Raw genomic sequence first — 13,242 nt, 5'->3', positions numbered from 1 at the left:
CAGAGTTACCTTGACTTCACGTCCCCTGAGAAGAGCTTTCCATCACTCATCTTAGTCAAGCCTCCAACCAGATGGTGGCACAGAGATCGTGTGCAGCTCTGCTCCCCCTTGTACTCCCATTGAGTTGAGGGCTTCAGGATGATACAGAAAGGGACTCCAAATACTCAAGTTTTTATAGCAGTTGTTACTGAGTGCTAGAAGTTTTCAATAAAAAATTTAATATACTAGAATTCAAGTAAAAAAGAGCAATCTGCTTATAAAATACATATTTGCTGCACTGCACCATGAACTTTGGTAGGACTGTGCATGCTCGGGTTTTCAAATGAAACTTAAAAGAGTGGGACCTGGGAATCAAACTCCTTGAAACTCCACTGAAAACCCTCGCCTCAGTGCTTTGAAGAAACAGCTTTTTATTGCATAGTTGTATTTTACCTCAAAATTGTAGAATTTTAGGAGGTTGGGTGTCTGGCTTGAGACCTACCACAAATGAAGCTGACCTCATCATAACCCGTAAAAAACCCCAACAACCCAACAGTCTATGTGAGAAACTGCCACAAATATTTTGGCAACATTAACCAGTCTGAAAGTCAGCCTTTTAGGGCTGACCTAGCATGAAGAGTGAACCAAATGCCAAGCCGTAACTCCCCTCCTCCTTCCAAAACTGCAATTGTCTCCAATTTTTTTTAATCCACAACCCAGCGTCTTAAGTCCAGTAGTGAATGTTAACAAAGTCTTGACCTGCAGAGTGCTAATTTCCTCCGGGACCACTAAAAGAGAGAACCTTTTCTATAAATGCCAGATCCTGTAAACCAAGAAGTTCATCACTGCAACACCTAGAGTGGGACGGGAAGTGCCAGGAATGGAATCCAGAACCCCTTATTAGGGGTGAGATTCTGCCTCCAGACTCAGGTAGCAGAGGATGGAGACAGCATGATTATAGTCCATTTTGCAAAGTTTTAGTTGAGAATAAAAAATCCCATCCTTTAATGTCTTTGTCTGTTCTTCGTCTGCAGTCCTGAACCTCTGCTAAGCTGGGTTCATGTTCTGCCTCAAAAACTGGAAGGACTCTTTCACTTACAGTATAATGCCAAAAGGAATTGTAGTGGCATCTGTCCCCTTTTCTTTTGGAATTGCGCAGAAAAAAGGAGAGATCCAAAACGCTGCATGAAAAGAACTGAACTGAGTACTTTTTTTTTCCCAGCACCACAACCTTACCACCACCAGAATTTCGGCTGCATGAAAAGGGACACATTTCCCTCCTCTCTCCCTACCCTACAGTGAAGCTCTGCCACTGTATAGAAAGAAATACAGGGGAGAGGCTAGAAATATCCCGTAAGTGATACCAGAATCGGTAGGACGTTCACATGGGGGCAATGATCAAAACAGCTACTTCTTTTCGCTTACTCCTCTTCGGGCTGGAGAGCCAGACTCACACTCTTCTGCTCATACCCCCTCCTCGCAGCTGGTGCGGGAAAGATGATAGCCCAGCAGGCAGAACTCAGGGAGCAGAAGAGAGATTGAAATTTGAACCCAGGAGTGTATTCATCGGGGAGATCGATGCTTCTCTTTCCTCTTCTGTTTTAGCACACGGATGATCCAATGCGGTTCAGCTTTCAGCTTTCCACTCCGCCTTTCTTCAGCTGGAGGCTGCAGCTATCACCCTCCTGCCCAGTGTTCTCAGGTACTAAGACCATTGTGTGAGGGACGAGGAGGTCCTGCTGCCCGCATTTCCTTCTGCGAGGACAGAGGTTATAGCAGCTGGAGGCTGCAGTGAGGTGGGTGCTTAACCTTGCTGATAGGAGCTGAGAAGGTTGACCTTGTACACAATCTGGACGTACAGCACCAGGCACATCTAAAGCTTCCTTTGGAAGGTAGACACCTCCTAATTAGCTGCCGTGTAGGACTTATCAGGCTAACAGGTTTGAAAACAGTCATAAAAATTCACTTTACATCCTCTTCTTAAGTCCTATTTTAGATCTGGCCCTAGACAACTAGAAGTGAGAGAACTCCCCGCAGAACTAGCATTAGTTTCATGTCCTAGCGTTAGTTTGGTTTTGACAACAGAGCGGCTTACTTGTTTGACTTCTTTGAAGATGTCTCCTGATACTTTTGTGTCTGACAGTCTTTGTGACCACTGCTATTAAATGCTATTTAGTTAAAGGCTTGAAATTTGGGGAAATTTATCCTAGGAATATTTTCACTATAGCCTTATCTGTAAACCAGTATCACAGCCTCATAAGTATAAGAAAGTAATTAAAACTTACCTTCTCTCTTCAGCAAACCCTACAGAGGAGCTAATGTGAATCTCAGGTAACAGAGAAAATCTAAATAAAGGCCAAGACTTAACACCTCATTCATTAAAATCTCTGAAATTCTTGGAATTTAATGCAGAGAAGTCTCCTTTTCACCATAATTATGTGAAAGAGCAGAATAAAACAGAGTTAAATGAGGCAAATATATAAATAAGAGAGCCTAGAGTTTGTGGTAGCTTTACTTACTATCTTAATTATATATTTCCTTCGAATGTTTCTTTTTTCCCTCCCTGGGACAGATGGAATAAATTAATCTTAAATGCAGCATAAAATCTATTCCAGATCCTCTCATATGCCAGCGCTTAAACACAGCTAACTAGAATAATAAAAGTCAGAGATGGAAAAGATCTATTAGCTGACCACCTAAAATTTTACGTACAAAAATGTATCAATTTAACTAAACCTATTTCTAAATATTTAAGGAGGTTTGGTTACATCTTAAATCAGTTCAACAGTGGCGAGAGTCAATTTATTCCACTTTGAAATCACACTTTAAAGCAAATGGAAGTGACCTGCTTTTAAGCACAGTTGCACTAACTAAATAAATGCATGTGTGTAGACCAAGAATCAGAGTGACGGCAAGGTCTGGCCAGTCCTGGTAACAGGGACTACCGATACCTCCTTTGGGGGGCTCAGCGTCCTCCACTGCCATTGCAGTTGATGGAGAATAAATATTTACCTGTTCCCAAAACAGATGCCCAAGCTGAGAACCAAGATATACTGAACTGATGTCTCTCTCGAGCCTTGGAAGAACCTCTTAAACATCACATTATGTGTGAGAACACGTTAATGCCTCTTACCTGAATAGGATGATTCAGATATAAGCTAGCTGAGAACCACACTTACTTCTCTAGGCAGGCACAGCATTTTGGTCCCAGTCCTAAAAGAAATCACATGCATTTAATTTTGTGAGTAAATTGGTTTAGATGGCAATTTACCAGTCACGAAGGACAGAAGAGTTTGTTTCTGTATATTCTGAACGACGACTATGCAGATGCCTGTACAGGAGCGTTCTGTATGAGCACTTTTTACAGCAGTTTGTCCAAACTAGCTTTTAACAACTTGCTGGGGGAAAGATGGAAGAGGGATTGTAGTTAAAGGGGCTTACTCCATACCTAAAGCCTTATATTTATGGGAATGTTTATGTGCAATCCTCCATGTAAACCGAAGTATCATTTATACTGCTTTCAGAATGACATGCGTGCAAACCTAGTCAGATACTCAAAACAGATTAAACACCAACTTTCCTCTACAATGATTTTTGTTGAATTCTTGATGAATAATAGAGACTGAAAGTTTCTTCTAAAGATCACTGGAGACACACGGTGAACTGACCTCCTGTGAATGCCAAGAGGCCGCAGGACTGCACAGGAGCCCAGCGTCTCTCCACAGCAGAGCAGTGGGAATTCGCCAGTTTCTATATATAACATTTTCTATAATGAACATTTCTGGGTTTGGTGCCTGCTCGTTGTTCCTCCAATATGCTAACAACACTTTGACAGCTCTTCCCAAGGTGTTCTCCTTTTTCTCTAGGTGTTCCCAAGGTGTTCTCCGCTTACAAGCGTCCTTCCCGCATCCAGATTATTTTAGGGAAGCAGGGCCATACACTATCAGAGACAACAGTGGCATGAACTACGCCCAGCACGAGCCTATGTTAAACGATCTTAGGCGTTACTTCTGTATGCCTATATACTGCTTAATGTACCGCTCACAAGCACGAATGTGTCTTGAAATGAAGCGCATCAATGCCATGCAATACAGATATAGCCAAAAAAGTACTGGTAGAAAACAAAACCAGTTTAACACTCCTTATGTCAATGTAAGATTGTCTTGTGCAGTATATTTTTACATTCTTGTCCATCTTATGTCTCAGATATTGAGATTTTCACTATTTTTCTTCTTTTTTTTTTTTGTAAGGCAAAAATAATAATAAGCAGAAGAAAATAATTTTTTTTTTTTTAATTTTTTTCTTCTGATTTTTTGCTGCAAATGGTCATCTTCTGCAGCTGATAGTAATTTGGTAGTTGGAGAATTTTGAAGAGAAAATGTCAATTCATCAAACCTGATATTTTCCACAAAACATTAATGTAAGAGGTTTCCCAGTTTAGGGGTAGATTTATTTTTTAAATTGTCCCACAATATCCAGGTATTGTGGGGAGCACTGAACACCACCTGCCAGTTCGGTGCTTGAACCTGATCCAGAAGAAACACTAGTGCTGGTCTCTCAGCTTGGAGACACAAGCCAACAAACCAGTTCTGTCCCCTTCTCTTGTCACCTGCTACAGCCTGAATGACCAAGTGGATTAAAGAAAGACTAATTTTTTATCGTGAGTGAGAGATTGGTTTGCACCTATGTGGGTGAATATTTGTATTTATGTAAGCGATGGAGAAACAGAAAGGTTTTCACCTTTAAATATAAAACAGGAGGGCACACATGACATGCACAGGATACAGGAGCTTATCCACAACTTTTCACTGTACTCTCACGTTATTGAATATGACTGTCCCACTGCCAGTAGGCTTTCCTACATCAGCGTTTTCTTCACAGGCAGCATTCAAAATGCTCCTTTTTGCACCCCATTGGGTTTTTTGGTCATCATTACAGAAATTCTCATGGGGTTGGAAAACCATCCGCTGCCCGCTTCTGGGTGTAATTTCAAAAGGATTATATTTGATGCAATGAGCAAGTGCCAGGCAGCACTAAAGTGAGACTGGAGAAAGCTCCGCACAGAGCAAGACTTCAAATAAGGGGCTGTGAGAGCAGATCCTCCAAAACCAGATGGGTAGCGGAGGACGTCCATCCAACATCTCTTAACTTTCCCTGGATATGGGGCGCCGTACCTCCCAGCCCTTCTTCCACCTGGAAAAACAAAAATGATCTCATGAAGGTGCCGAAGTAGTTTCTAAAATACGAGCATCTAAACACGGCGGCCTGTCGACAAGCGTGGATGAAAGGTTTTTCTCTGCCGGACGGAGCTATTTCGAGGGAACCGGGCGAGGCAGGCGCTTCCCTTTCCCTTCCGACCGGGCTCCCCCGCGGCGGCAGAAGGGAAGGGGGGGCTCGGCGGGGCGGGGGGGCCGGGCCGGAGGAGCGGCTCCGAGCCCCGGGCAGGCGGGCCGGGGCGGGCCGGGCGGCGGCGGCCGCAGCCTCCCGCAGACGGCGGAGCGGCGGCGGCAAAGGCAGAGGCAGGTCGCGGCAGCCGCCGCTCCCCCGCGGGAGGGCGGGCGCGGAGCCCCGCCGCCGCCGCCGCCGCCGCCATGGAGAAGCATCCCGGCGGCGAGGACGACTGCGTGGACTCGGGAGCCGAGACGGGCGGGTGAGTGGCGGGGGTGGGGGGGTGCCTCTTACCTTCCGCCTCCTCCCTGGGCCGGGCCGGGCCGTGGCGGCGAAGCGGCGGGGAGCTCCCTCCCGGGCCGGAGCGCCCGCCCGGCGGCTGCACTTGTTGCCGGCGGCCGCGTCCCGGCAGTGGCGGGGCTGGGACCGCGGGTGGGCTGCGTGTCCCCTGGGCTGAGCTCCCCTCCGACGGACGGAGGTTGGGGGGGGTGGGTGGGGGAGGGCGTTCTGTGTGATCCCCTTGGAGATGGGGAGCGCGCCTTCCCAGGGGCGTCACCGTGCTTGGAAAGCAGCGGGGAATTTACCCTCTCCTTGGGTTGAGTAGGGGAAAGCTCCTCCAAAAGGAAGCTGAGGGGAGACCTTATCGCTCTCTACAACTACCTGAAAGGAGGGTGTAGCGAGGTGGGGGTCGGTCTCTTCTCCCAAGGAACAAGCGATAGGACAAGAGGAAACAGCCTCAAGTTGTGCCAGGGGAGGTTTAGATTGGATATTAGGAAAAATTTCTACACCAAAAGGGTTATCAAGCATTGGCACAGGCTGCCCAGGGAAGTGGTGGAATCACCATCCCTGCAGGTATTTAAAAGACGGGTAGTCGTGGTGCTTAGGGATATGGTTTAGTGATGTTTTTTGGCAGTGTTAGGTTGATGGTTGGGCTCAATGATCTGAAAGGTCCCTCCCAACCTAGGCGATTCTATGCTTCTATGATCATCCCCTTTCTACACGTGAGGAGGAAGACACTAAGAGACCGTGGCTGTGGGCTTTAAGTTTGAGCTCCAAGGCCGTTGTGCTGCCTCAGCGGTGGGGCCCAGCACCGTGTTTTAGGGGCCGTAGACACTATTGGTCAGGGCTTGGTGCTGCACCATCACTGTATCCCAGCATAACTTGTGTTGAGGGTCATCTGGAAGCATGCCCAGATACCTAATGCTGTCCTTGTGGCAGTGACACCTGGACAACATCAGGCAGACAGAGCTGACTCCTTAGAAGCGCCATGAGAGAGCCACAAAAGCAGGTTAAATTTGTAAGTACCCTGAAATTGAGTGGCTGTTGTCATGAGGCTCATTGTACTGACCTATGAAATGCTGCAAACTCTGGTGGTGGTTGTCCAACCTGTAAGTGTCATGTAAGAGTCAAGGAGAATGACTTTTTTTTTTTTTCCGACTTCGTGACCCTGCTGCCAGAGGTGTGCTATATTTGTTAGTTGGATGACTTCTGCTAAGATCATGGAGCTGCAAGAGTGATCCGTGGGATCCCCAGTTCAGCTCCCACCTTCAGCCCGTCTCTGTGGGAGTGGGACGGAAGTGCTTTCCAGCCTGTCCTACATGCTGCTGCCGTGTCATCTTGTTAGTGAGCCTTTGCTCCTTCTCTAGCTCCAGACAAAAAGAGGTTGCCCGCTCATTTTAACACTGTTCTCTCCTAGGTCTTCGTTCTGCTCCCTTCTTGCTTTCCCAACTGTATTTCTCCCAGCACCTTCTCTGGTGTATTTCCTTTGGTCTCTAGTCTGACTGTTGCATGGGCACAGGTCAGACAGCATTCCTGTTCGTTCTTTGACTCTTTCTCTTCTTCCTACCTTAAAAGCACATGCTGAGCTTCAGGGAAAAAGCAGGTACCCTAATCTCAGGCTGATGCTGGTGAGTAATAGCACCTACTGTTCCATCAGGGCACCACACTGATGTATGAGACCGACAGGATAACAAAACTGTAAAGACCATTCTTTTTTGCAAAGTGGCGTCAGGTGCACAGCACCGAAACTGAAGTAGCGATATTACAAATTTAACAAAAAAACAGTGGAAATGGAATGCAGCGATCTTTTCCATACATCCAACTACTAATTAAAATCAAATTTTTTAATCTCTTCTGTGGTCTGGGAAGTTAAGGATTTTTTCCCTAACCTTAAATAGTTGTAGTATTGTGGTCACACCTAATGGGGAAAGTTTTAAAATGTTTTATGTGACACGAACTTAAAGGAAAAATCCAGGCCTCTTTCCAGATAGTGGGATAACAGGGTTCCTTTTTGGGGAATGTGGGTAAAAGGAAGACAAAGTAGCCAGTGAATTCATGTCTGGTCCAAAGCTCAAAAAATCCTTGATTGGTCAAGTCACTCTTCATTTGCTGTGTTTATCTGGAATAGGAAAACCTGGGTTTCCTTGGGAGGCACACTCAGAAGGATGTGACACAGCTGGTGACATTAGCTTTTAGACCTCGGTGACCAGCGTGACAGCTGCTTGTGTCCGCTGCTAAAGAGGTGCTAAAGCTGGTGATTTTATGAAGCATCCCTGTCCCAGGCTCGACACTGGAAGGTGTAGGTCTGTCCGAGGAATTTGAACAATGACCTGTGGCAATTAATAACTGCAGTGCTTTGCACTGAAGTTTGTTTTGAAAAGCAACGGGTCTCTGCATTTCAGTTATTATTTTTAGTTCTGTTTGGCAGCTATTTTAGTCTCATAAACACGTTGCGTATGTCTCTCTCACAATGTTTATATTTCAGCTTTCTCACCAAACCAACTGTTCGCAGCACTTGCTTTTCCCTCTTCCCAGAAGATCTGCTTTTTGCTTTGTCTCAGTCCCATCATAGCTATTGCTAAATTGAGCTCTTTTCGGTTTTCTCCAGTTACTCAATGGCTTAAAAAAAAAAATAAAAAAATTCATTAACTAGTATGACGTTCAGCTGTCATCTTCTGAAAGTACAAGGAGAGACAACTGTCAGAGTAATTCAATAACAGTTTTGCATCAAGCGGTCCCTTTCTGTCAGTCAGGGAACAATAGCGGGTAGTGACTGTAGTAAATCCAGGCGCTGCAAGCCCTTGTCATCTCGATGATCGCGTGTAATGATGTTTGAGCCCCTATAGAGAGCCTTACGCTGAAGCTGCTTATAGCAGCTAACCAAACAAATACATCAAGTGCCCTACAGGGCATATGTTTCTTAAGGTTTTGCTGTGGCTTCCAGCTACAAGAGCAGGTCGAACTCTGTGCAGGCAAGATCGATTACAGCTTGAAGCCTTCATTTTCCTAATCCGTTGGAAAATACCTTCCTCTTCCTGCATTTGCCTCGGTAAATGGGGTTGGCAAAGAAGCCGCTGAACAAAAAAAAGTGTATTTTGAGTTCCTGAATCCAATAAGAATGGGTTGAGCTGGTGTTGTCAAGTACCTAAGTAAAGGGAGTAGAATATATAAGCCAAATAGTTTATATTAATGAGATTTGAAAGAGTTTGACCATCCTTGGCCTTAGAGATTTTGCCTGTACAAATTTTGTCTTCTTGGGAAATCTGTTTTGGGGCTTTTTAGTATAAAAACCTTATTTCTTCAGCTACTGAAATCTTTTACCCCAGAAGTATGCGAGACAGAGAGCTTTCTCTGGTAATAATTTCACTACTGGATTTGTACTATAAAACCTTGCATTAGGAAGTAAAAAATGGTCTTGCATTGGTCTTTGATTAGAAAGCAGAAGGAAAAGCAAGTGGAAGAAATTGAAGGGAGGAGAAATATGTATGTTTAAAGCACTGTACATAAACTGTAAAGAAAAACAAAAAAGCTAGAAAAATTAATACTAAGCTACCTAAAATGAGTTGTAGAAATGTTCATTTTCAAATTATCTTGGTTTTACAAGCCACGCAAATGCTGTTATTTCACTATCCTTACTCTGAAGACCAGAGCAAAGTTTTTGGGGGCTGAAACTCCCAAGGTGACAAACTAAAACAATTTTGGAAGTTGTTAGGCATGTAGTTTTGAAGCAATGAGACGGATTCTTGCTACTGCTGATGTGACGGGCAAAGCATCAGCTGAAGTCGTTGTATTCAGGACTGGTATCCTGAGTGACGCATAGTGAATGTGGAAAACGGGTAGTTTCTGAGACCTAAAAGTCTTAAGTTTTTTTGATTCCTAAGCTTTTATTTGGTCCTGTTAGCTGTGTTCAAGAACCACTGCTGTTGGAATGCTCCCTCCTATTTATTGAGTGTATATGCCTTAACCGAGCATAACACTTCAGTGAAGTAGCTGGCATTAATGAAGATTTCGACATATGTGACAATCCCCAGCAGAACTTCACTTGTTCCCTTAGACAGCTGTGAAAGCCCATGTCTTAAAGGGTTCATACTTTAATCATTAGCTTGCTTACTAATAGTATTAAAATTTCCCTAAGCGCTTAGTTTTCTCCTTTCTCACTTAGAAATCAGCTAAAGTTTTGAGACGTTATAACTTTTAACTTATTTGAAGTTGCAGCTTTTCCACTTGTATTTCAAAAATTTATTTATTTTCTTAGAGAAAATGGGGAAACTTCACTGAAGTATGAGGCTGGGATTTTTTTTCTCTGTTTAATAAGTTAAAAACCTAAATATTTATGATGCAAACCGAATTCATTAGTAGTTAATTGCTGAGTATTTGACGAAATTTAGGAAGAAGAAAAATTATACTGTCTCTTTGGTATCAGACAACTGCCAAGGAACAGTTCAATGATACATAGAGAAACCTATGGTAAAACAGGTGAACAAAAGATGCTTGAAGCTTAGGGCATCGTACCATGCAGCAGCTATTTTTAACATTTGTTTAGCAAAATCCATTACTGTTTGGTAAGGTTTGATCCCTCCTTTTAATTTTCTCCTGTGGTTCTATCCTTCAAATTAATTTTGCACAGATTATGTTAATTTTTTGACGGTGCTTTACTTGTTTGTTAGTTTTCCGTGTGGATCTCCGTAGCTGCATGTGTGACCCTGGCCTCTGTTAACTTATCTGTTAAGCAGATAAAAAAAAAATATTTATTTGTTTGTTGCAGTTCTGTAAAATGTGTGAGACTCTAAAACAGAAAATACAATTGCTAATAGGAGACAACACTTAAAGGAAAAAGTACTAAGAAAATTGTAATTCATGTGTGTCCTCAGTCAGAATGGGTTGCTTAAATTATTAAATGAATAGTTGAATGGTGAGAGGTTGTTTTCATGTCACATGTTTCTAGCTTTAGGGCATTCAGCATTTACGACTTTGTCATCTGTATGGTAGTCCTTCTAACATGACACGTCAGTCTTGTCACACATTTCATCCATCTATGAGAAACTCTTAGGAATAGAAATCACTGCTGCTGAAACCTATTTTAAGGCCTGTTTTTACCTTGGGCATTCTTTTTTTTTTTTTTTTTTTTCCTCTGAGACTTTTGCTTCCTATATATCCATCATTCCAGATGTGGCAAGGTAGACAGCTTGTCTCTGGTTTTACATTCAAATAATATGAAGTGGAGCTATTTGTCACAAATTGGGGTTGAGGCACCATTTCTGACCAGATTTAATTGGTGGAATGAAGCTGTTTGGTTGAAAGTCAGGGTGGGCAGACCTGCTAGCGCGTGGCACTGGGGCTGGGCCAGTTGAAACAGACTCTAAAGGACATTCTGGTGGCCAGGAGGTCTGTGCTGACACCCGTGATGGTTACGTCCCAGCGGGCAGAGAGGTTTGCCTCCAGCTAACTGTGGCTGTGTGAAGGTTAGGTGTTTGGTGTAAGTTAGGCTGCTGCTTTTGTTAGTTAAAAGTGACAGGACCCTGGGAGGGTGACACACCTGCTGGCTTTGGATGGGCAGGTAGGTGCCACCGGATGCGTCCCTCTGGGGAGTGCCGTGTGAATGAGTGGTGAGTGGGGTGCACAGGGACAGTGTGGTCCTTGCCCCGTCAGATGCATGTTGAAAGATTACAAACAACCCTTCATCCTTATACAATGATGATGATGATGATGTCTCTCATGTGGGGCCTCAAGCAGCGTTGTTGGTAATAAGCTCCTGAGTGTAGTAGATACAGCTGAGGGATGGGAATCCATCATCTGACTTCATCTCTTGACTAGAAATCCAGAGCAAGGAGTTTTAAGGCAACATGCTCTGAGTTATTGCAGTTGTCTTGATTACAGAAGTACGGTGAAGGTAATGGATTTGCGTTGGACCGATATGAGTGAAGCAGATTGTAATCTGACCCACAGGAATTTGGTGAGAAGAAACCCAAGACAGAGCTACAAAGCTAAATCTTCTGACTCACACATTGGGCTTTAACTGCTATAAAATCCTCCTGTGTTCCCCACGGAGCGCTTTCTGGGGGAGAGAAGGCAAAGAAGCTGTTAAATACAGCTCTTAATATGAAACAGTGAAATCTGAAACAACGCTCGGTTGAAAAGGCAGGGGAAATGTGAATCCAGCAGGTGCCATTCCATCAGGCCTGAGCAAGCCAAGGATGCAGACAGCAGAAGAGCTAGTAAACTTTCCACGATTTCATTTTTTGAGGGGATTAAGGGGTCCTGGCGGTGGAGACCTTGGGTATATCGTGGTGTAGTACTGTGGTAGAATAACTTGAGGGATGTGGTTTTTTTACACAGCAGACTGCCTTGTGGAGGTGCTGCCTGGCTTGGAAACCCCAGTTACGGCCATGCCAGTGCATTAAGCAGCATGTGGGGGTGTCTCTGAGTTGTCCATGTTGCTGAATACTTAACATGGTTGATGGCATCGGTTTGGACTGGGCCATCTAGCTCTCTGCCATGTGATTATTGGTTGTGCTTTAGCGTGGGCCAGGGACTTGTTTTACCACGTTACCATGGCCCAGGGACTGTTCCTGGCAAACCGCTTGCCAGTCTGTTTTGGAAGGCAGGATATTTTAATGGTACAGGTGCAGACTGTTTCATGGCAGTTGGCCTCAGGCCCAGGCGGTTCTCTTGAGCGCAGTTGTTTATTAGTGTAGATGTCACTGCCGAAGCTACGTTAACGTGATGCTGTGCCGTGGCTGATCAGCATGCCGGAGTAACCCAAGCACGGTGCCACACCGGTGTAGCGACGTTGCTTGTGTGATTCAGAGATGTAACATAGTCCTGCATCTTACACAAAGAAACAGGTTGGGTCGCAAGTTGTGCTGGCAGCTCCTTACTGGTATTCAGTGAGCTGTTTCCCTTTCTTGGGTGTTTTGGGGCTCTCTATTACTAATCAGCAATGAGTAGTGCACACTGATCTTGGAGGATTGCTCAGGATCGTTTGTGCTCATGATGGTCTTACGCTCTCTGATAACATACTGTCCTGTTCCTTGAACGGCGCTGATGGGAATCGAGGTCCCACATTTATCTCAAGCTTCTACATTCCTATTTTAATGTCTCTTGACATGTTCACAGCTCCTCTTTGCTGGTGGGCTGACAGTTAAGCACAAATTCGTTGCAGACTGATGTGTCTTTTGACTGAGCGATGAGCCCTCCTTTTCAGTACCTCCCACTGCTTCAATACCCTTTTTGATCATTTTTTTCCTCATTATGTGCCTATAAAGGGAACAGTCCTCCATTTGTTCGGTTTCTGTCCTGAATGTCTCTTTCCTTTTATCTATAATGTAATATCTATCGGAGGAAATAGCTTGCTGCAAGACCATGTAATTGGCCTGGAACCTCTGAGCCCCAGTATGGCCCCAGTCTGTCACCATTAAAGCCCACGAGTGCTTTACTCTTGAGTTACCCTAATGGGAAAATCCTCTTCCAAGGGAACGGATAAAAGCTGTACTCGGGATGTTTGATGGAAAGAATGGGAAGGAACAAAGTTGCTTGATGTTGAGAGAATCTACATGACCCAGGAGATGTTTATATTAGTGCTTAATTTTTCTAATG

The 13,242-nt window shown here is 44.4% G+C and overlaps 1 protein-coding gene across 1 annotated transcript in view; it reads left to right on the top strand.

The window, feature by feature from the left end:
• The first annotated feature begins 5,508 nt into the window (after positions 1–5,508).
• Positions 5,509–13,242, top strand: part of FAM124A (family with sequence similarity 124 member A) — a 45,625-nt gene continuing 37,891 nt past the window's right edge. Inside the window, exon 1 of the mRNA XM_054182247.1 lies at positions 5,509–5,629. Within this exon, the coding sequence (XP_054038222.1) occupies positions 5,571–5,629 (59 nt within the window). The 5' untranslated portion in view covers positions 5,509–5,570. The remainder of the gene's footprint in view (positions 5,630–13,242) is intronic.

Source organism: Rissa tridactyla, chromosome 1 (genome assembly GCF_028500815.1).
Source record: "Rissa tridactyla isolate bRisTri1 chromosome 1, bRisTri1.patW.cur.20221130, whole genome shotgun sequence".
NCBI classification, from domain to species: domain Eukaryota; kingdom Metazoa; phylum Chordata; class Aves; order Charadriiformes; family Laridae; genus Rissa; species Rissa tridactyla.
The sequence above is the reverse complement of the archived record's forward strand: the minus strand, read 5'-3'. Positions and strand labels throughout refer to the sequence as shown.